The sequence below is a fragment of the Tenebrio molitor genome, chromosome 7 (genome assembly GCF_963966145.1).
Source record: "Tenebrio molitor chromosome 7, icTenMoli1.1, whole genome shotgun sequence".
Classification (NCBI taxonomy): Eukaryota; Metazoa; Arthropoda; class Insecta; order Coleoptera; family Tenebrionidae; genus Tenebrio; species Tenebrio molitor.
In genome coordinates, this window is record NC_091052.1 from 12433980 (window position 1) to 12457963 (window position 23984).

At 39.1% G+C, this 23984-nt stretch overlaps 2 protein-coding genes across 2 annotated transcripts; both read right to left on the reverse strand.

The window, feature by feature from the left end:
• On the reverse strand, window positions 1-2586 carry LOC138135304 (PI-PLC X domain-containing protein 3-like). The gene is made up of 7 exons (XM_069054001.1): window positions 1946-2586; window positions 1578-1709; window positions 1398-1531; window positions 1126-1349; window positions 791-976; window positions 442-743; window positions 1-389 (listed from the first exon to the last, which is right to left on the reverse strand). The coding sequence occupies exons 2-7, from the start codon at window positions 1645-1647 to the stop codon at window positions 43-45; spliced, it is 1263 nt and encodes a 420-aa protein (XP_068910102.1). The 5' UTR covers window positions 1648-1709; window positions 1946-2586; the 3' UTR covers window positions 1-42.
• Window positions 2587-2807: 221 nt separating this feature from the next.
• On the reverse strand, window positions 2808-17994 carry Notum (palmitoleoyl-protein carboxylesterase notum). The gene is made up of 6 exons (XM_069053999.1): window positions 17767-17994; window positions 5850-6052; window positions 4873-5021; window positions 4327-4824; window positions 3580-4020; window positions 2808-3526 (listed from the first exon to the last, which is right to left on the reverse strand). Exons 1-6 carry the CDS (start codon window positions 17782-17784, stop codon window positions 3207-3209), a joined length of 1629 nt encoding a protein of 542 aa, XP_068910100.1. The 5' UTR covers window positions 17785-17994; the 3' UTR covers window positions 2808-3206.
• Window positions 17995-23984: the final 5990 nt, after the last annotated feature.

The following is a 23984-nucleotide window of genomic DNA, read 5'->3' on the forward strand; positions in this document are numbered from 1 at the left end:
AAGTTATGAGTTTATTGTTAATAAAAATCCATCAAGAATTGGTTAATTCAGGTGGCGACTTAATTTTCGAAAGTTGGTCTCTATCGCCACATTTACGATATCGTTCCCAGTGAAGAAATCCGTTGCGATTATGTTCGCATTGTCCGAGCGATTATTATCCCTGAGCCAGTCGGACAACTCCCGGTTGACCATTACCGCGAGATCTTTCAGGTTCCTGGTGACGTGTTTCAAAACAGAGGCGTAGTTTGGTGTCAATTCCGCCATCACAACACTCATGGGATTGCCGTTGGGGGGCGCCACAGTTTTAGTTTTGATGTAGCGTTCCAACTGGTCCAGTTGCTGGATGTTGCCCCAGTCCCTCCTCACCGGGGGCCACAACCACGACGTTTCTAAATGCAAGAGTTAAACATTTCGGACGAAGAAGCGAAGGAACGCGAGTACCTTTGACTACGTTCGCGTTGCGGTAGCTGACGATCACTCGTTTACCACTTTGCCAGAACTCTTTCAGTTTGGGGCCTCGCCTGTGCATTAGTCTGGGCAAGGGGTAGATCAGTTCGCCGAAGATCGTCGCGATCACGTCGAGAACCTCCAAGTGGTGGGAGATGAGGAAATCGCTGGGGTAGGGAAACTGGTGGAAGTTTAACACGACTACTTCTTTGGGAGATTTTTTCAAGAAGTTGACAGCGCGTTCGAGTTCTGGCACCAGCTCGGTGCACTTGATGAAAGCGTGGTTGATGTACAATCTGCAAGAAGTTACAAAAGCGTGTGCGGAGCTTTGGTTTAGGTCTACCCGTCAGGAGATGGTCCGTAGCGTCCTGTTCGTATGTCGAAGTATCGAATGCCGTAGACCAGTTGTTCCCAAAAATGTCTGTCTTGGTTTAAGACGTAGTTCCTGATCAGGAGAGGAGCCCCACGCCAAGCTCCCGAATTGTGCGTACCCGGGATCATCATGTCGCCGATTCTCAGTTCTCCAAAGCTGAAAAATAAATCAGGCGTGGGCGACTGAAGTCGTGTCTGAGCTTGAACCACACGGTTACAAACTGTCAATGATTTTGTTGGTTAGGTCAGGTCAGGTCAGGTCAGGTCAGGTTGGTTAAATTACTTAAACAATTCTCTTTGCCTCACTTTGACATCCAGGCGGGTTGGATGGACAAACACTGCGAATAGACCAGTTCGTTGTTCCTCACGCTCGCGATGTAATAGTCAAAACATTGCGCTTCCAGATCGGGGTTGGGATTTTCTTCTGTCCAGTTTCCCGGAAGCTGTACGTCCCTGAAAGCGTAGTCGGTCTGGTGGTACCCGTTGGAAACCGCCCCCGGAAAAATCCGGTACAGGATCTTCGCATTCTCCTGGAGTTCCGCGGTCAGAATTTTTTTGGCGACTTGCGACAGACTTACACTTTTCTTTGGATCCCCTAAAGTGAGCAGAATCGTGTCTGGGGGGTTGTCGCAAGTAAAATTCCAGTTTAACTGGACGTGTTTGCTTTTGTTCGGCGACTGGGTCAAGTAGAGTTGTCCGCAGGGGTTGTGGCCTGAAAGGGTGTCAAAGAAACCGGTTGCACAAGAGAGGGTACTTACTGTTGACGGCGGCGGTCGTCAAATCGACGAGAGTTTGCACAAATACAATTGTTAGAATGGTGTGGATCATTATTTGAATTTTTTGTCAGGCATCTCTTGTCGGGGTTAATAAAATAATTTGGTTTTGTAAATCTGCAAAGATCTGATTGAATTTGATTTGGATCCACGCGCTGACACATTTATACTTCCTCTCTGACCACTAATTGAATATTTAATCGTAATGGGTTTATAAAAAATCGGATTAAAGCAAAATTAGTCGAGGTGATGAGCGTGCACGAGAGGTAACACAAAAACATTTCGCATTATTCAACAATCGACGCGTGTTTCTATTTATCAAATTCTGATTTAAATGTAAATTTGGTACGTACCTGTGCATCAACAAAAATTAACACCGTCGAGTCGACATGATTCATGTTAAATTCTTTCTTATCAATTCGTGTTTCACCTAAATTTAGCAACATTTTCAAATATTTACCATTATTATAAATCAACTTGTCTGAGCCGAATCTGAAAATTCTTCGTCTTAATTGAAAACTTTCACTCTTACGCAGTTGGAGAAAGTCTTTCTAATTCGTATTTAGCTGAGTCTAAAATTTATTTCCCCAAATGAGCTCTGTCGCGATAAAACCAAAGATGAATACAAATAACCCCCGATTTAATTCGATGTTACTGAGGAAAAAATGATTGGGTAGTTTATCAGCGTACAATTGTTTTAAAATGATAATCGAATTCCAATTATTCTATTTCAATTTTGTTTAATTAATTTTATACGTAGAGGTATTTTCATATTTGGTGGCGGAAACAAAAGACTGAGAAATGTCACAAAAATGTATTGCCAGTGTCAAATTTCTCATAAACGCCGTAAAAAGGAATGTCTAGGTAAATTTAAATTTTCGCTAAATAGATTGAAAAAACAAATTGTAAGGAAACCAATTTTCGTCAGTGCTTCAAAAGGAAAAGTTATTCTCATATAATCAAACGTATTACAAATTATTTCTCTAGTTCAACGATGAATAACTTTCTTATTGCCAATTTGCTGCATTTCTGTAGAAATGACGAACGTCTTTGAGAAATTTGACACTGACAATAGAAAGTTGTGACATTTCTCAGTCTTTTGTTTCCGCCACGAAATATGAAAATATCTTCTAGTGAATTTGGGGTTATGCAACCAACAATACACGGCCCTTTGAAAGTTTTCAAGCGACAAATAAAGATCAGAACTATTTGAATTATTTTTATTGCTGTGATTTTCCTAGACTAAGGGGTCAAGGTACTTGTTTCTATTCGAACACCTATTATAGTACAAAAATAAGGTAACTTACTGACTAAATACTGTACAAATGAGGTAGAACAAAAATCAGTCCTATTGTTATTTATGGGCAAACGATCTTTGGAAATAATCTGAACCTGTCAAAATAACCTATCTGATAACACGAATTTCGAATTTGCCCTTGCGTCAATCTACCCTACGACTAAACCAAAATATATAAAAAAATAACTTCTCTACAATAAATATTCAGTATTTACAACTTTATAAAAATTAAGTCATTACTCCGGAACTTAAAACAACACTTAAAGCATTCAAAATTGATCGGCATCACCGGTAGAGCCTGCGACGTTTTTCCATGTTCAGTTCGTCTGTTGGGTGAGCAGATTCAACAGTTCCGAGTGGTCCATGTTGTTGAGCGTTTGCATGTCGATCCCCAGCGCTTTGGCCACGCTCTCCATGTCCAACCCGAACGACTTGAGCAGTTCTATGAAATCCATCTCTTCTCCGGTGAAGGGGTTGTGCAGTCTGGGACACGAGTGGTTGCACTGTGGCCACGAGCAGCGCTCGAGTCGCCGGTGGGTGCAGTGTCTCCCGTTTGGTTTTTTCTGCTGGGCGTGCAGGACCGACCGCTGGGGGCGGCGGTCGGGGAGCTCAGCCGTCTCCGCGATCGCACCTTCCTCTGCAACAATCACGATCGATTCAAAACCGCTCAGACACTTTCAAACCGCTCACCTTTCCTTTTCCGGCCTTTCCTGTTCTTCTTGTGCTTCCTCCGCTTCCGCCGCCTCTGCTGTGCCGTCTCCGGGTCGGTGGCGGTCGCGTTGACGCCGGCCGGGCTGTCGACTTGCCTCCGCAACGGCTTCGGCTGATCGGCAAACATTCTCGCGTTTCTCAACCTCTTCGTTCTCCGCCTGTGCATCTTTTGTTCCCAACAATGGAGCGCTTCCGCTATAGATATGTCGTCTATTTTGACGTTTTGCCAGTCGCGCTTCGTCAACACCGAGTGAGATATGCAAGACGGGGCGAACACGGCGGAAACGTTTTCAAAACTCTGCCGCAATGCGTCCCCCATTTTATGAATGTAATCCCACTGTTGTTTTGTGACCGGAGCACCGACGTTATCTGCGTCCATTTGAGCTTCATCAAACAACCATTGAAAGACAAACAGCTCGCCTGAAAATAATGAACGGACCTAAATCGGTGCTCTCTTTAAAACCACAACAAAAACGAGCACGTTGCGGCGTAATAGACGCAGCTGCTTTTTTTTTGACGTTTGATCCGGACACTTTTTTCGTCCAAACAAACTCTTCTGACAAAATATTATTCACTTTCACGCACCCCCCAGGATGCTTGTGCTTTTTACGACTTTCTACGGCGCACTTGCACCAGACAAAGTAAAATAAATGTCCAATTAAACTCTACTTCTTTGCCAAACAAATAAAAACGTAATTCGCCTTCCCGACAAACAAAAATACTCACTCTGCAATGTCGGATACAGTCTGTACCCGAAGTAGCACCTCCAAGGCTCGTCCCGATACATCTCTTTGCACCTCTTCGGCACTTGTCCCCTCCACAGCTCCATCCCCTTCCTGATGGCGTCCACCGCCGGCTTGAGAGTGGGTGCGTAGGGCGTCCTATCCAGAAACCACCCCGAATCGCTCACCCCTTTCACCGCCACCTGTTTCAACCCCAAGTGATCGCGTATGAGTTCGCGCACGGGGTCCAGATTGAGCATGACTCCGGTACCTCCGGCGCTGCTCCCGGTCAAGAGCAGGTCTGTACCGTTCTTCAGTCCCAACGACACCAAATCTACGACGACTTGTCGCACTATCGCCGAACCCATGAAACTGAACATTTCGCCTCTGGTGTGCGGTTTGATGCCGCTCCAGGAGTCGCTGGTGCAGTAGGGGATGAAGACGTGGTTGGCGTTCCACCAGAAGGGGTTCTCCTCCATGGTGCCCGAGAGGATGCCGCCGACTAAGACAGAGAAGATTAAAAGGAGCGGGGGTGGCGGTGGAAACTTACTGTCTCTGGCGTCAGGCCAGTCCGTCGAGGTCATGTAGTGGCGCTGTTTCAGCCATCTGTTTCTGCAACTATGGTGGTCATAGCAATACCATCCCCCTTCTAAAAATATAATCCATTTCTTACTTGTATATGACTTTCTTAGGTAAAATCTACAGATAATAGAGAAACGTATTAAATTAGACGAATGGGACTCACCACAATCTTAAAATGTTATGTTATGTTTTTGTATTGTTGGTTGCACAACTTCAAAAAAATGAATAAATAAACTGTAGACAGTTTTTGGCGTGATGCAACCCACAATACACACGGTGTCGTTTCTTTTGAGCCGAGGTGTACAGCATCGACGAGATTTTACTGTTAAAATTGTATTTACACAGTCAAACCATTTCATTGTGAGTTTTGGGACCGAAATGTTTTTGCAACGATAAGAAACAGACAAATCCTTGAACCTTTCTTTTCCTGGGTATGACGTCACACAAGTAAACGTCCCTCGGGGTCATACATTTGCAAACTGTTATCGTGGTGGTCGAAACAAGCGTCGCAAGGTCGGTTGGTTTGAGAATTGAGTAAATTCGAGGGAGATTGTGGTACATTGAAAAATGTAAATTAGGCCACCCACAATACGCATAATCGCCGTATCCTGGCCATTATCGGTTTCCGTGAATGTTTGCGGGGCTCATAATCGCCACAATTAAATCGATTAATTGCAATATCGGCCGGTCGGCGGGTTTTCGGACGCGAACCGAAAATTAATTAAATTGTAACGAGTGAACGAGCAAACTGCGAAGAGCACGCGTCTAGACCCATCCGACTAATTATCCTGTTTATGAACTGGATTTATCGATGCGCGACAAATTAGACATTAAAATCGGTGACAAGATTGGCCTTAATTAGCGTAATGACAGCGTAATGAGTTCGGTATTCCTCTTTTTAATTGGGGACCGGTTCGATCGCGAGTCGAGGGCCTCGATACCTACCCGGCCTGAGACCCATCGTTGCACGTGATCGACCTGTTCGACAGGAACACCTTCTTCAGCGCCCTGACTTCCTCGTTCTTCGTCTCTTGCTGGTGCACGAACCTCTGGATGCTGTTGTAGTCGATGGGAGTGTCGACGTCGTGGGGACTCCGCTTGTTGGTACTGGGAAAAGCCGCGGATACTCCCAACCATAACGAAATCAACTGGAAACGAGCAAATAATCTGATTTAGTCGGACCGTCATAATTGATGCTTTGTGATTTAATGATTCATCGTTCGAGCATTCAAAACAATATACAAACGAAACGCCGAACAATGTTTAACTTGAGCCGCCTTTGATGGTGCCAGCGGCTTTATTCGACCGAACCAGTTCTCTTCAAATACTTCATTTATAAGGAGATACGCGAGCTTTTAAATCGGGTGCCCCGAAAATATTAATAACGTCGCTTTAATATTGATTGTATCGGTCGTAACGAGCCACCCGAAAAAACAGAATCGTGTAAATGTTGTTGCAGGATTGCCACAAACTTGTGCACGAGAGAACCCTGGGTTCATTATTAATCTCTTCCTGGTAAGTTCGTCTGTTAGTGGTCAACGGTAGTGGCAGACGATAATTCAGGAATTTTCACGAGAGAGAGACGTCCTCTGGGCCGTTAGAGCCGCTCCATTATGTAACTTAATTGTCAATAAATTATTGAAATTGTTGTCCATTATCTAGTAAGTCAAAGGCGCCGCTCTCGGCGAGATATATTGGTTGTAAATAAAGTCGACATAGGTCACCTGAAATGGGACTCGAGGAGGATGTTTCGCCGTTTTCCTGATCCGCAGGTGTTCTCGTGTTTAATTGTCGCGGCCCGAGACAAATGAGGCGTTGTTCGAATGTTTTCGAGGCTCGCAGCAATTCGGAAAATTCGCGGCAGCAACAAAAATCCAGCGGTGCGCGGCGCCAGATATTTCCTAGGAAGGAGTTTTTCTCGGTGTTTACGATCCTAGTTAAGATTATTATTTGTTATTGTAATTAAATTTGTCGGCGGGATTATGGGCACCGTGGCGGAGCCTCGGCATACCTCTAGGTGCATTAAATTGGAAATAATGCTAAAGAGGCTAGCATGATGGCCACATAAAAATATACTAGTGAAAGAACGCACGCTGGAGGGGGAGCTTGCAGCTCCGGCCGGATCCCTTCTGCCGACAGTAGCAGATAATAAGAGGCTTACCGACCTTTGAAGATGCCGCCGAGCACCTACACTGTTTTTAAATTAAATTACTCATTTCATGTTACCTCAGGTCATTCGATAGCACTCGTCTAAAACCACAGAAATCCAATATGAGCCCGCGTCGGTTTTCCGGTCGCTCTTATAATTCGATCAGGAGAATTTCACGGTTGGAGTTTTGATCGGCAAAAAATCAAACGTCGCGCCAAGACATATTAGGTTATGTTTGTTTAAATGACACTTAAATGACGTTTGTGGTGAATTCGAACCGCAGGGTTGGCATCAATGTCGCGTAATGTCCGTGTAGTGGCCGGTGGCGGTACAAATTAGAAGGAAGTTTGGAAGCAATTACGAATTTAAAAGGCTGCAGCGCCCGAACAAAAAGAATTCCCAACATCAGTAACGAGCGCGTTCGAGGGGCAGCTGTTTTCCTCCAGGAATTAACATAAAACATAATGAATTTTTAATGAGCGCTGTCTTAAATCTCTCCTCGTCCACTTTAATTTTTAACAGTTAAAAATTAGGGGTTACACTCGGATTCGATTAAGGCGGCATCAAAGGGGGCCGATTACGCTTCGTGAAAAATAAACCGCAATTAGAGATTCCGCGTCGGGCCTGCTCTACATGTTAGAAGATCGGAACACCGAACACGAAACCCCTTTCACGTGAAATATGCGTTTAGTCCCACTCGGATGCACCTGAGCCGAAAGCGACCAAACACAAAGCGATGATCCACTTGTCTGTCACACGGAAGGTGTTATAAATCAGCGGGAGCAGCTGGACATTTGACGCCGTGAACATTGGGGCAGGTTAGGTCGTAGTAAATCAACTGGCACTTAGCCGACCTGGCTAGTTTTAGTTTTTTGATTGGATGCACCTGTGCTGATGGCGAATCCCATTGTTGGGCTGAATGGACTCGGCGTGCGAATCGACGCTCCGACTACAAAAACAAATCTGCGAATGGCGGCAGCTTTGACAACTACTTTCTCTGACTTTCTGGAAAAGAGCATAGTTGGCGTGGAGTTGGGGTGACCACGGAAGTGCATTCCGTCAACGCGTAGGTCGCACCAGATTTTGCAACTTGACGAACAAATTTTAAAAATTTAAAAATATTTTCACAAGTATTATAATAATAGTTTCTACTTTACAGTTGCAAAACTAGACTATAAAAACAATTAAACAAAACAATGACAACAAAATTCTTGGTATTAGATTGGGTAAGTGACTAGTTGTTTTCATATTGCCAAGTTGGCACATGGGATTTTTAAAATTGTTGATTTGTTTAAATTTCATTCTGTCAAATAAATTGCAAATTTAATCATAAGTATTTTGTTAAGTGAAAAGTTCAGCTGTTTCGCTTTAAGAGTGATTAATTTCCACGTACTATGGCGGACAATAAATTTAGGCCGGCAAATTTCTGACATTTCAAAAAATCAATGCAAGCGACCATTTATTGTCATTATGACTGATGTGTCAGTTTGTCAAACTGAAGGTTTTCAAGCTGTTTGGCGTTTCCTTCGCCTTTTTCGTAACTTACAGATCATGACGCACTAGGATAACTGATTTGTAGTAGCACTTCTCTCTGGTGCACGCTTCTTTTCCCAATTTTAATTTTTATTATCGCTGTCACGATGACAAGAATGACAAAAATCGAGAATGGGGTTAGTTGAACATAATGCTAGCTTCACATTTTGATGTCAACTCAATGACAGGCTGGCCTAAATTTATTGTCCGCCATAGTACATTAAACGTGCGTGTTCAGCCAATCAGAGCGCTTGCTTTCATCCAATCAAAAATGTTTATCGCGATTAAAACGTCCTGCTACTCTGTCATTTGTCAAAAGTGATTAAAATTGCATGCTACTCTTGTCAGATTCTCAAATTGTTTTTAATACATAATTGTGTTTTTAATAACTGTATCATACATAAATATGTAATTACCTAACGTTAAAGTTTGTATTCTGGAATTAATCTTGCCAAAAATAACACCAACAAATTTTTTATATCTGATAAATTTTCCAATTTTCACTCAAACATTTTTGCTTTAGACAATTTTACTCGTTGAATTTGGGTATTTTTATTTACAGGTTAAACCCTCGAGCTAAAACTCTCGGGTCTAACCAGAATATTGTCCAAATTCAACGAGTAAAATTCTCAAAGCAAAAAGTTTTTGTAAAATTGAAAAATGTATCCAATAAAAAAATTAGGTCTTGTTATTTTAAATTCGATTAAAATCAGACACAATTTAAATTTATTGTTGCCAGATTTGAGGTTATATTCTAAAGAAAAAGTTTTATAACAAAGTACAGCGGAAACCATCACTTTATTTAAAATGTTACTTTGACACTCCTGGAGTGAAAAAAAACTGGAGTGGCAAAAACAAAATTGTTGTTAAGTATTAGGTTGACTAATTGTTTTCGTATTGCCAGATTGGTATCTGTGACTTTCATTTGTTTAAATTTGATACTGTCAATAATTAAATTGCAAATTTAATCATATGGTTTTATTAGTGAGAGTTCCTTTTTGGACTAAAGTGATTCGCTTTAAAACTGATTAAAATCTAAACACACTAAATTTATTGTTGCTTTTGCGGTAAATACCACGTGATCAACAATTACTGTTTGAGTTGGCAATAAAACTGGTGACTTTTATGTCATGTTCCAACAAGAAAACCATTTTATCAATAAAATATTACAAAAACCAAGACGTTTAAATTTGAAATTTATGTCAGCTGTCAATAATAATGAAACAAACGGAAATATAGTCTTTGCCAAAACCAAATAACCACCAACACTGCATTCTATCCAGAAAATCAACGGGCAACGTTGTGTACTTCGATTTGATTGGTCTAGCGTCCTAGTAATATCAAAATTGCCATTATACATTTAGTGTAATTTTGTTTTCACCAACATAATTATTCAACAGGTGGTAGTTATTTGGGTTTGGCACAGCCTATAGGTACAATTCACAGTCTTTCCAATTTCAAATAAAATTTTTTGTTGCCAACTGAAACAGTTACTGTTGCTCACGGGGTATATTCTAAAGAGAAAATTTTAAAACAAACTATACAAAGTGATCAAAAAGAAAACAAATCAGAACAGGCGTTGCAAATTATCAATCATGTCGTAGCGGAACCCTATGCAAATAATCGTTGTATTCATGGGCGTAGACAATTTGTGGTCTCAAACGCTACTTTATAATAAATCATTTATTGCCAAATGCGACGCCACTGGTTAGATTTTTCGGTGAAATGTAAAAAAACGTCAGTTTTAAAGTAACGGTATTGATGTTAACATTCAAAATAGTTTTCGATTTTGGACGTTTCCTGTAATTGTAAGCAACAATTATCTCAGAATAAGTTATAAAATGAGTTTTACCATTGAAGATACAGCATTAATTATAATAAATTAATTAATATTAGATTTTTTGAGAGGTGGGCAACCAATAAAACGACTGCGTATAGCAAGTACACATATGTGTACGATTAAGCTAAGACAGACATTTCGATAAAACAAAACAAGGTAGTACTCTTGATTTGTTTTCTTGTTGATCACTCTGTATTCAAAACAAACATTTCATTCAAGATGTCATTTTGACAGTCCTGGAATTTTTCTAATTTACTACGGGTGGCTTCAAAAAAATCGGGAACTGTCAGAAAAAGTTCTGTCAAATTTTATTAATTTTTTTTAGTTTGAAACGGCTTTTTAGAATTTAGGTTAAAAAACTGCGCTTATGTGTCAGAAATACTACTATCAAACAGACACAAATTGACATAAATTGACAAATTAAATTTCCAATTCACATTAGGTCAAATTTCATTTTTTTTTGAAGCCAACTATATGTAAACGAAAAACATTTTTTTTCAAACTAAAGTTAAAATTTGATATAATTCTAAAGAGATGTCCACTTGGTTTATAGATTTGGAATAGTTTTTTCAATATTTTTATTTTTCAAAATTCAATCCAATATGTGAAAGTTTCCGGCGAAGTGCGACCCTAGCGGATCTCCATTGCCTCCACCTCTTGGCTTGTCCGGGTCCGAAAGGCAAAAAACTGAGGTAATTTTCCGGTAATTAAATGTCCGAAAAGTAGCTGTATTTGTAATGGAACCCTCCCGATATGCGTGACTGTGAAATGATCGTGTCGGGTGCGATCGTGACCTTGTTTTAGTGTGACCGTGCGTGACAAGTTAGTGCTCACGCGCCCGTCCCTAATTTGATTATTGTTCACCCTGTATAATCAGCAGATTTACGACCAATACAAACAAACCGTTCCGTTACGCCGAGCGAGTAAAAAAATTTGAAATCTCCACCGGAGACGGTAGCCCCGGCCAGTTTCGACGCGAGCGCGAACGTATTTTTTCGGTGGTAAAGTTGCGCAAATCCCTGTGATTAGGGCGCACCTGTGGATCTATGATGCGTTATTAGTTTAATGGCGGCAACTAGCCGACGTAATCTCATCTCGGGCGCGTAGAGTTGGGTGCGAGGTAAAAATCAATCTCTATTAGCTACTGGTGTTGTCGGTGAGATCAAAGCTCGGAGGCCGCTTCCCACACGCACCAGCCTCTCGATAAATCGCCGCCCTAAATCTACACCGACGAAAGGAACCAAGTGACTGATTTCGGCGTTGTGTTTAGAAAGGACCAATGTAATGCCGCGTAAAGAGAATTTCAATAGAAACACATCTGATGCGTGACTTTTCATCTTAATCCCACAAAGACTCGCCGACAGCGCGGCTATTGCAAAGTTTTATTTTTTTCCGAATTAAGTTCGATTGATCAATTTATGATTAAAGGACGTCAATTGCTTTGTGGTTTATTTGGGGTTTTGTAAACGGAGCGGCAGGCGGCCCCTCGCAGATTGCCGCCGCCAAAGGGGTGGTTCGTAGGAGACATCTGCCAGGGGAAAAAGTCGTCTGGACCGGGCGGTTTTTGCTTTAGCGTACTGTACCACCACTTTGTACCCTTCGTCGTGTGGCGATGGAATATTCATCACGTTCAGTCGTGATGAATTAATTGGGCTTTGTTGACGCTGTGCTTTACTTTGTGAATTTTGGTACATATTTTGCGAAATTGTAAATGGATTTCTAAGGGAGGACATCAAACTGCAGGTTTTGCTAAAGTGGAGTTAATTGAGGGATCAGTTTATACTTGATGAATTTGGTCCTCGACGTAACAACTGACAGAAGGGTGCGAAATGAAATTATCAATTTTTACACAGCGGATTATAAAATCAAAACGTTTTTTGTAAATTTAAAAAAATACTAAAATGCTTTCCTGTGGGTCGGGTATAGTTCAATTTTTACCCTTTTGAGGTGACGTCACGATTTCCTTTCTCGCTTTCTCTTTATTGAAACGACAGAAACAGAAAAAAAAACAAAAAAAAGGCACGTTTTTTTATTGATGGTCACTTTGAGGTTATTTTATGCCAATTTTTAATTTATTTCACATATTACATTGATTACAAACATAACCTTTCGAAGCAATTGTCAACAAATTTGACACATTTATTCAATTTCAAATTTCAAATTTGTTTCTGATCCTAGCTCAAACATACGTAAAGTTACTAGATAATGACGTCATCGCAAAAGGGTAAAAAATGGACTATAGATACAGAGATTACTAGCCATACACCGTTCCCGTTGTTTTGGCATAATGGGAGGCCATGATTTATTTTTTTAACGTTGGACACACTGTTTGATTTCTGTCACTAAAGTGCCTGACACGCGGACTAATCATGTTGCTGAATTTCCCGCAATGTCTGAGTATTCGTATTCGTCTATTGGAAACTATTAGTATTGCCGTTATAACTTTTTATCTGCTCCGCCCACATAAATTGACCAATAAGAATCAAAGCCAGATTCAATCTGTATAATTTTTGCCACGTAAAAAAGTTAAGGTTAGAATTTAGGTGTCAAGTCCACAATTATTGTTTTAGGTTCTAAAAAATTCAATGTCATTAAGACAATTCAAATGCCAGAAGTGTTTACTGTGTAAATCAGATCGTCTTAACAACCTATTTGATTGGTAACTAAGAAAATGTAATGGGCGGGGAAGATTAAATGTTACGTTGTCCTTACTACAGTAAAACTGACAACAATGCACTAGACATTGACGCTATTTATAACCTCGAACTTAGAAAAACATAACCTAATTCAACAGACAGCTTTACTACCAAAATTAAATACAAAATTTCCATGGCCTCTCATTACGCCAAAACAACGTGCATGCATTTTATAAAACTTGTATCGGGTGTTTTTTTTTAAATTTCACCTCATAGTAGGCGTTGAAGAGTCGATTGTGAACGCACTATAAGGATACGGATCACGGATCAGCTGTTTAATTTAAATCTTACGTTTTACACGAGTGGTGTGTTCACAATCGACTCTTCAACGCCTACTACGAGGTGAAATTTAAAAAAATACCCGATATTTGAACAAGATTTTTTTTGGGAATTCTATACGTAACATGTTTCTATTCTAAATCTGAATCAATGACTGAAAAGTGTAAGTGAGGTATTATAACAATGAAGCCTTTTGAAAAGGCTTAAAAATATTGTAGTTTTATGGTTGGTACCCCATTGTACTTTTATGTCTGTATAAGATACCACCTTCATTCCACCCTCATAGCAGCACTGTGGGAGGTAATAGATCTTCAATACTTCCATAATAACTTTTTATTTATGGCCATCATAAAAGGTGCTACGCTTCATAAATTATTCGCAATGTACTTGGCATCAATTTTGTTAAAAAAAATTTTTTGTTCTACTTAAACATGACTTCAATTTGTTTCGTAAATAATTTCTCATCAACGGAGCCACGATTGGAACTCTTTTGAATATGATTTCTGTAAGGGTGCTACCCTTCAAATAATTTTATTTTTTATTGTTTGTTATTACGTAGGTACCTACTTCTTGACTTTAACTGCCGTATTATTTTATGATTTAGATTTTATAAGGCCTTTTGAATTTTTTTTTTTTTTAGTTATTGTTACATTTGTTTTTAATATCTCAATTTCGCTTAAACTTTGCCATTTATAAAAAAGTTTATGGGCCAGTTTGCAGAAAAAGAATTAAATATTTAATTCGAATTAAATTTTAATGCGCGATTAACCCATGAATCTGAAACTTCGATTGGTTCAATCTGATCACGTGTTCAGTTAATCTCGCATTTGATTACGATTAACTTAATTTCGCTTCTGTAAACTGGCCCTGTGTGTATTATAATATTTAATTTAAATACTATTTACAGTCATAAAATTATTGTGGGGGGTAATTTCTCCACAATAATTTGTTTATTTATGGCCATCATAAAAGGTGGTACAGTTCATAAATCAATTTACCAAGTACCCTCGACAAACATTATCTTATTCTCACAGTAGTTAGACAAAATATTGATTTGTTTCTACCATTTCTACTCTACGACTTTACCTCTTGCAGTGGTACTTAAATAAAATTCCATATTTTACGTCTGTTTATGAAAATAATTATTTAGAAATATGTAGTTATTTTCATATAAGTAGCGCTGTCAGAATACCTGAAAACTGACAGCGCACGAATATTGAATAACATTTTTCGTGTTCGTTTAGGAACAGTCTCAAAAAACATTAATTTATTGTACCGGGTGTCCCATCACTTGTGTCCCGTAGGAAAATGACTTTAAAACTAAATTATATTTATATGAAGGTATTATAGATGCATAAATACTGTTCACCGCCACAAAAATTGGGTATTACTTTTTTGTTAAAATTAATTACCTAGGTACAGCAAGCAAAAAACTATCACTTTAAAAATTAAATTTTGTTCGATGCAGTTCAAATTTAGTATACGTTATGAAATAGTTATAGAGAAATAAAATCCGTAATTAGAATTTAATTAAAATGTTTTGATGTAAAGATATTTGGTTAATTTAATTTGGGTCCTTCTACTTTATAAAAATTTATGGAAGACAAAGTTAAGTTTGTGGGTATTATTCTTGTCCGCAATTTATGGTACGAAGACCATTCAAGAGGGTTCCAGCGGTACCTGCCTGTGTTACGGCGTCAAACACACTGCACCCCTCATAAATCTTCGTCTGCAATAAATTTTCATAAAGTAGAACGGCCCAAATTAATTTAACCAAATATCTTTACATCAAAACATTTTAATTAAATTCTAATCACGGATTTTATTGCTCTACCATTTTTTCAAAACGTATACTAAATTTGAACTGCATTGAACAAAATTTAATTTTTAAAGTGATAGTTTTTTGCCTGCTGTACCTAGGTAATTAATTTTAACAAAAAAGTAATACCTAATTTTTGTGGCGGTGAACAGTATTTATGCATCCATAATACCTTCATATAAATATAATTTAGTTTTAAAGTCATTTTCCTACGGGACACAAGTGATGGGACACCCGGTACATTTTGAGGTTATCTTTGACAGATGTCAAGTTAGGTATAAGTATAACCGGGAAAGTTTATATATTTAGTTATATACCACTTTCCCGGTTATATATCCCAGGAAACGAACACGAAAAACTAATTTTCAAATCAAGGTAATTTTTATTTTCAAAAAGACAATAAGCATTTGTACGTTTTTTCGAAAAAAATTTTGTTGGTAATACATTTTTATATTTTCGCGTTTTACTTAGAAATTTAAAAATACAAACTGAATAGAATTGTTTTGTCATCTAAAGAGGAGGAAATTGAAATGATAAAAATTCATTAAAGATGTTAATGAGATCTACACACTCGATCTCCATTAAAGAATTAACTTATCAAACCTCTACAATTAATTCTTTCCAAACCACAAGAATCTGTTTGTAGAAACAATAAAATTATTTCCAACACACCACTTATTTCAGTTCTCTTTAAATTAAACCCACTTTATTATCCGTCACTTTGCCAGGTATTTAATCCTTACAAGTAAAAATTCATGTCTCCTTGATAACCAAGTCTTTATTTCAACAATTTATGACTAGAAATTTCTTTGTAGTCTGTACGATTTAAGCAATTTCTAGTCATTAAGCAAATATACATCGAGAACGCCCATCGCCCACTTAGTGCCAAGTGTCTATAACTGCAAGAAATTTTCTATTAAAAGTTCTATAATAATTTCTAATGTCGATTTTGTAGATTTTTGGAATTTTCTTTCCTTTTTTAATTATCTTCAGTGACTGAAGCGCATCAATTTTTTTTCTTAATTTGTTTAAATGGACTTTCAGAACTTTACTAATTTGTATTATACTGCAAAAAATTACATAAACTTAAGATATTTTAATATTTGAGTCATGTCAAAGGAATTTCATGATTTCTCCTCCTAAATAGACCAACTGCCCGAAGCGTCTAATCGGTTTTAAGAACATTAAATAATTGAATTCTTCGTAATTCTTTGTACTTTGTGTTAACTTCCTCGGAAAAAAGTTACATTTTTTTTGCTGCCGCGACTTCACTCAACACCAGTGGCGTAACACGTTTACATGAAAACTACATTAATGTCAGATCTTGAAAAACTAGGTTAACACGAGTACGTTTTTTGCCGTAAAATACTTGCAACGAAAAGAAAAGCGCCTGTGGAGGACATCAGAGTAGTTGGAAAACGTAGAAATTAGCATTCCTTCCGATCCTCCGAGTTTCGAAAAGCCGTAAACGTCAAGCTTGAAAGTCGCGTCGAAATAATTCGCACATTCGGCCGTGGCTTACACGTCCAATTCGTACGAGCCGTACCGCAGCCATATATTTGCGATGTCGCGTAAGCTGAATAATTGCTCTTCTCCGAACGGCCGTAAAACGAAAAATTCCCTGCTCCAGACCTTAAACATTCTGCACAGGTTGTGCTCGTACATACTGGTGTAATTTTCTCGGAGAGCACCGCACCGAACGGAACGGAAGTACCGGCTCAGCTTAAACCGGTAGAGAATGAGCGGCATTACTTTGTATCTGTAATGAGGATCGTGGCGAGACGTGTCGTGCTAATTGCGAGATCAAACGCCGCGCCACAATAGCGGCTCCCGGATCGGGGGTGGAGGTCCTTCATCGAGGCGGGAGACGCTCCAAGTCGACCCCCGCGGCTTCGATTCGCTAAATCTAACAACTTCACTCGGTGGTACCTCCTAAGCACTCAAAGTGGAAGTCGCAAGGGTTCGTTTCCTGAATTTCATCGAGTTTTTCTGGTGGTACCACCGAGTACCGAAGGTGGAAGTCATCTGGAGTGATAATTTGGTGCGCCAATCCAAGTTGTAACAATCGTGTCAGGTTGTTTCGTTTATTATAATATAGTAGTGGCCTGTTATTTGCTGAAGAGTATCCCTCAAGGGTCTGTTACCGGGCCGATGCGTATTTCATAAATTTCTGAAGCGTGTAGGATAAACGGAAGTGCGATAATCGTTGCTTGCTTAAGACAGTTTTGAGGTTAGACTTTTAAATTATTTACTAATAATAATAACACTTATTTTTTTGCTGATTTAAAACAGAAGCAAGTTTTGTTATTGTTGGCATTCTATTTCGGTAAAAAGTGTGACTGTTAGTGTTTTTGTTTCAGTTTTCAGAATGAAGGATTGTGAAAGGTTGTGAGCCGCCGCCACTGTTTTCGGTAAATCGGTAAAAATGTAGCAGCGGCGCCGTCCTCGTGGCCGGCGCGTAATGGTAAACAAATGGCGCGCGTGCAGTAAGAGCGTCTTCAGTGGCGGCTCTCGTCCCGGAAAAGATAGAAAAATCGTGAGCGTACCTGTGCGAGGATGCGCATGTCTGCACGCGTCCGTCTTCTTCACCTGCTAACGGTCACTAAGCTCACACACCAACACTTTGCTTCGTACTAACGTCGTATACATCTTGGATCGCATCTATATAGCGGCCCCACCACCCCCGTGAACGGGGGTGCGCACCACTAATTACCACCGCGAACCCCGTCACTTGGTCGTTGGGATGTCGCCTCCTCTGTGCGACAAGTCACCGACGGCGAGGTCGCATTCCAGCGTCGCACGTTCCACGTAATTTTCGTGAATTACGCACGCCAGGAGAAATGGAAATGAGTCGGCGGCATCCTCTGTCGGCGAAACTCCACTGGCGCAGGCCATTTATTTGCTTGTACACATTCGGAATATGGCGGTATCTACAGATAACCGGGGAATTGTTGACCAAATCCGGGTGGAAAGAGGTTCCGAGAAGTGGTACGGCGCGATCGAGAGGAATTTTGGGGGTAGGTGATCGAGGGACCAAAACTAGACAACGAAATTTATGGAAAATGTGTGGCTTGACGTGCGTACTGTAGGTATCTAGAAATTTAGTACCGTTGTTGGTGTTTGTCTTTCAAAATTTCATATCAACGTAAATTAAATGTAAAACAATTTTCAGTACTGTACTGACGTGGATAGAAAAGTAGAAAACCGACCGTACAAGTTTGTGAATCGCGACCAAAAATACTAAAAACTATTCAGTAGCACAGAACTTATTCATCTGGATACTTTTTTCATCAATGAAACATTTTGGAAGATTTCGAGCATATTGTAATCTTACGGCACTCAATTGTATTTCCATATCTCTGTATGGTACCTCCTCCATTTCACCCTTAAAGAACTATTGTAGCAGGTATTCAATCTTTCAACACAACAATAATTTGTTTAATTATAGCCACCATAAAAGATGATACGCCTGGTAAATTGATCGCAAAGTAGTTTTGACAGTACTATTGCGGGCAAAAAAAGTGGGACATCAAATTTCCGTCAGTTTTGAAAAATTCGATGTAGTTCAAGCTTTATTGTCATTTTTTTTTGACACTATTCCAGCTGACAGTTTAAAAATTTATTTTATACTTCTATTTTCCTTTTCCAAATGCTCTCTTCTTTTGATAAAGGTAGATTTTGATTCCCTACAACCTACAATACTTGATGACAACGTCAATCAATTCAAAGTAGGGTTAGAATCAGGTAAGGATTATTTCACATTAAAAGTCAAGACAATGACATTGATGTCCCACTTTTTTTGCCCGCAATAGTACTATTGGGAGCATGAAATTTCGGACAGCAATTTAAATGTCATTTAAATAAACTCAATGTAGTCTAAGCTTTATTGTCATAAATGTCATAATTAATTTTGATTGGACTTCAAAATAAACTGTCACAAATATTATGCACAATTATTTTACATTTTGGCTATTGATTTTCAAAATTTAATAAAACATTGTTCAGTTTTTGGAAAATCACATCGAAGCACCTGCAACTTTTCAGGATTGATGAATGCAATTTGTGAAAATGATATGTGACAATAATGGATATTAAAATGAGGTTATTAATACGTCTAGCACCTAAAGCCTATTTCACATTTTATATCAGTCAAATTTCAAGTCTGCCCGAAATTCCGTGCTCGCAATAGTACGTAGCTTTGTCAAAACTCATCTTGTTCTGTTTGTTTCGTAAATAATTTTCTATCTTCCAAACAACAATTCTTTTGAGGATGAATTTTGTGCAATATTAAGTACTGTCGCGAGCAAAAAATTCTGGTCGTCAATGTCATTTCAAAATTTGGTTAGATTGTCACAAATTAAACTTTTTTCCCTGCCTGATTAGGCCCACGTCAACAAAGTGTCAAAAAAATTAAATAATTAATGTCATACATCATGATGATAGGTTATGATTTTACGATCGCTTTACAATGGAGCATTTTCCATTGCGTCAAAACATGATTTTGACGACCAGTTTTTTTTGCTCGCGACAGTACCTTAACATCACGAGTGAATATTACTTCTGCGTTTTCGGTTTTCGAACTTTTTTTTCTTGTTAAATTAATATGGAATTTATAGATTTTTTGGTACAGTTGGCTTCAAAAAAAAACGGGAAATGAAATTTGACCCAATGTGAACTGAAAATTTAATTTGTCAATTTATGTCAATTTGTGTCTGTTTGACAGTAGTATTTCTGACACGTAAGTGCAGTTTTTTAACCTAAATTCTAAAAGGCCGTTTCAAACTATAAAAATTTAATAAAATCTGCCAGAACTTTTTCTGACAGTTCCCGTTTTTTTTGAAGCCAACCGTAATTGGTGTAGAATTTATGAAACTGTGATGAGAGATGATAAAAAAAAAGTGGAGTACCACCGTCGTGTTACATCTTCGAGAATTCTATATCTGAACACTTTTTTGGCCAAAATCTGTTTTTATCAGTCATTCAGATCTGAACTAAATTAAAATCACTGCTATTATCCGCTAATGATGTAACTTTTCACTATCACTGATGTTAATGATAAGAGAAAAAGGTAAATTTGTGTTTACAAAATTGTATTGTATTTGTCTTTTGGATGGTTATTTTGTTTTATACAGGGTGAGCAATAATAACTGTTTCACTTGGCAATAAAAAAATTTACATGAAATTTTCAACACTGTGCATTGTACCTATTTCGGTTTGTTTTATTAACACTATTGACAGCTGGTTTACATTTCATATTTAAACGTCTTGGTTTTTGTATTCTTTTATTAATAAAATGGTTTTCTCGTTGGAACATGACATAAAAGTCACCAAAAGTCACCAGAATTTATTGCCAACTCAATCACTAATTGTTGTTCACACGGTATTAAATTGCCCTCATAGGTTGTACATTTCTTCAGGCAAAATAGAAATATTATTATTATATTAATTAAAAATTGTAATAAAATTATATGTATGTAGTTGGTACTCGATTATATTTCTGTATCTGTATCACCCCCATAGAACCATCGTGACAGGTAATAGATCTTTCGACACCTCCACAATAATTTATTTATTTATGGCCACCATAAAAGGTGCTACGTTTCATAAATTAATCGCAAAGTACTTTTAACATCATTCTATTTAGGTATCTACTATTTCGACTTGTTTCGTAATAATCACGATGTAATAATCTACCCTCATCAGGATAATGACTGAAATTTTTTAAACATAATTTCTCTGCCGTTCTACTCGCCTTAGTATTAGGGCAGCATTTTAATTCCTTTTTGTTTGTTACCACTTCTTGATTGTAATTATTGTTTTCCAATGATAATTATTTTAGAATTTCTCAGTTTCGTGGTAAATAATATTTCGTCAAATTGCGATTAAAAATATGACAAAAAATCTTTAGTAACACTTACGAGTAAACATCGCCATATATTAGTTTAAATTCTATATCTTGACATTTTCTGGTCTAAATCTGCTTTTATCAACTTGAGGTGAAAGGTCATCGATTGTATTTTTATATCTTTTCCATTCTCATAAAATTATTATAGGAGATAGTAGATCTTTCCACACCTCCACAATTCTTTATTTGGCAGTCGTAAACGGTGATACGATTAATAAATTCAGTACTTTTGACAATAATCATTTTCTTGCTCTATTTAGGCACTAAATCGATTAATTTCGTAAATAATTTACATTCACAAGGTCAATAATTGGAACTTTCAAAGATCATTTCTGAACGGTACTTACTACCAACATCGTGATGGAATTTAATTTTTTGATTTGTTACTATTGTCTTTTATTTCTCATTTTGCAATTTATAAAATTTCTAGATACTGTTCTTGGGGTTTTCCTTCATTTTAAAATTTTTGTGAATGGTATTCCCCAGCTTAATGGTGCCACTTGTTAATTCTGTTCATTGTATATGGTTCCTGCCAAATTTGTCAGGTATTTCAATTTTCAAGCAAAAATTGACGTCCCCTGACAGTCAAGTCTTTATTCCAACAATTTATGACTGGAAACTTCTTTGTTGTCGAGAATAGAAGATTTGAGTAGTTTCTAATCATCAAGCTTACATACTTTGAAAAGGCCGACTTAATGTTGGTTGTCTGTATTAAAGACCTATTAGAGCCTCATTTACCAGCACCAATTGGAGACTGTTGGAATACTAAATGTACAAAAGTCTAAGATTTTGTATAAAATACGATTCATAATTTAGTGGGATTTTCACAAATCCTGTCTGAGCCTTATTTCGATGCTCACTCAAGATTCAAATGTCAAAAATGGAAGTACGCCATCAAAGGAAACATCATCAAATAAACATCAATGACACAGATTTCCTGCATGTAACTTTATGTTCACTCTTACGTGCTGTAATACATTACGAAGTTGAGTGGAAAGGGGATTAGGCGTGTTCAAATAAAAATATACTGAATTTATTGAATTCACCCAAGAAAAGTCCATTGAGACCCTCTTAAGTGTATTTTGCTTATTCTCTTTCACATAACTGATATAACGGTCTTTCATTTCTGAAAGCTTCTCGAACAAGTAAGTTTCGGAGATACACGAGATGTGCTTTAGTTACTGTTTGTTTTCTGATGTTAGGCTTCTTTCTTTAATAAATCGTTGTGTGTGATGATTTTTTCGTCTTTTTCGCATCTCCTTTTGAGATAAATGGTCCCAATTGTCAGTTTTTCGTCGAGGCGTCCCGATTCTCACCCCCGATCCGGTCGGTTATCCATCACCCCTGCGGATTTTGCATCTTCCATTCTGTGACACGGTTCCATTTGGCCGCAATTCTCGCTGTCGGGCCCCAGAGACGCAATCAGAAAGACAGTCATCCCAACGGAACGCACGATTTCCGTCAACAATCGTGTGAAGTTGCCGCGAATAGGCCACCATTAACCTGGTGCAGATCGTTCCCTGATAAGGCGACTTCTGGGAAGCGACAATGACTGATCACGGGGCCGCGCTCCCCGGAGATTGATCCGTCGGTTCGGATCTGTCACCGTCACAGTGGAATTTTGTCGGCGACGTGGTTGACGCGAATGATTGAGAGGCGTTAGAGGCACCACCTCATGATGCGGCCCTCTTTATTAATTGTCATGTACGAGGCCATCGATCAGCGACCCTCGGCGAGAACCGCCTCACAATATTTATATTGCGGACGCGTTTTCCCGATGAAAAATGGGGCTGCCGGGTCGGCCCTTCCGAAAGAACCGTCCGGCATTTTTTCCAGCGGAGATAGAGATCGAAGAGCTGCGGGGGGTGGCAAACCCGCAGACTGCAGCACTGAAAAATTGCATTGACAGGTGTTCTGTCAACTGCACGTCAAAAGTGACAGTTGACGTATGTCGGGTTAGAGGCGGGTGCGATCAGACCGGCTAGAGTCGACCCCCTCGCGAGGTCAGCCTAGGTCAGCGGGCACTTGTTGGTAAACAAGGCTTAATTGCGAGCCTGCGCGGCGCCGTTGCGCACATCTCTACAGGACGTGGGGATCAAAAGCCCCGCGACCACGTGGTGAACAATCAGCGCGTCCAATGTGCACGGCGAGGGGACCATCAGAACTGGGGCAATTCACGCTTTGTGCGCTCACACAGGTGCATGGCGAGGGGGCCGGGGGACGGGGCCAGCTGCGGCGGCACTTCTTTGATGTTCGCGTTGCGCCTGCCTCATATTGTTTCCGGCTGCCGAGGACCTCTATTATGTAAACAACGCGAACGTTTGAAGTCGCCGATAGTCCTAACCGGTCGTAAAGTATCCCGCAAATGAGGTACGGCGGTTTCTTCAAAATGCCCCGCATAAAGACGACCCTGCTAATTGATTTCGATGGGGGCGAGACGTCGGGGTTGCGACACCGTACTCAGAAAAGGGGCTCGAACGAGCGCTCAAAGCTTCGCTCCGAAATGCGCGCCTGGAGGTACAGAAGGTTACGGACATTTTGACAGGTCGAAAATGTGAGGTTATGTAACCGGTCGGGACTTACCACGAACATAATTTACAATTCTTCAGATTGTATACCGCGGAAATTCCGAATAATAGTGGTCTTTCATTAATAAAAAACCGTTGTCAGCGGACCACTTTTTATTATAACCTCAAGACCGCCTGTGCGTTGCGAAATTATAACTGTCATTGCTTTTTGAGGTTATGATTGTTCAATTTCCATAAAGAGCAAAATTCCTAACATCTGAACAGCTTCCGTCCAAAATCATTTCCTTTAATTATTCATTATTTCGCTAATAAAATAAACAAACTATTTCAT

What these genes read in the sequence shown, in the direction of transcription:
- LOC138135304 (XM_069054001.1), bottom strand. Translation starts at nt 1,647, where the DNA reads ATGATCCACACCATTCTAACAATTGTATTTGTGCAAACTCTCGTCGAT. An exon ending in TACGGACCATCTCCTGACGG is followed by an intron (nt 744 to 790) that starts GTAGACCTAAAC and finishes AACTTCTTGCAG; the next exon opens with ATTGTACATCAACCACGCTT. An exon ending in CAACGCGAACGTAGTCAAAG is followed by an intron (nt 390 to 441) that starts GTACTCGCGTTC and finishes TCTTGCATTTAG; the next exon opens with AAACGTCGTGGTTGTGGCCC.
- Notum (XM_069053999.1), bottom strand. An exon ending in AACGATGGGTCTCAGGCCGG is followed by an intron (nt 5,022 to 5,849) that starts GTAGGTATCGAG and finishes TATTATCTGTAG; the next exon opens with ATTTTACCTAAGAAAGTCAT. An exon ending in ACTGTATCCGACATTGCAGA is followed by an intron (nt 4,021 to 4,326) that starts GTGAGTATTTTT and finishes CATTATTTTCAG; the next exon opens with GCGAGCTGTTTGTCTTTCAA.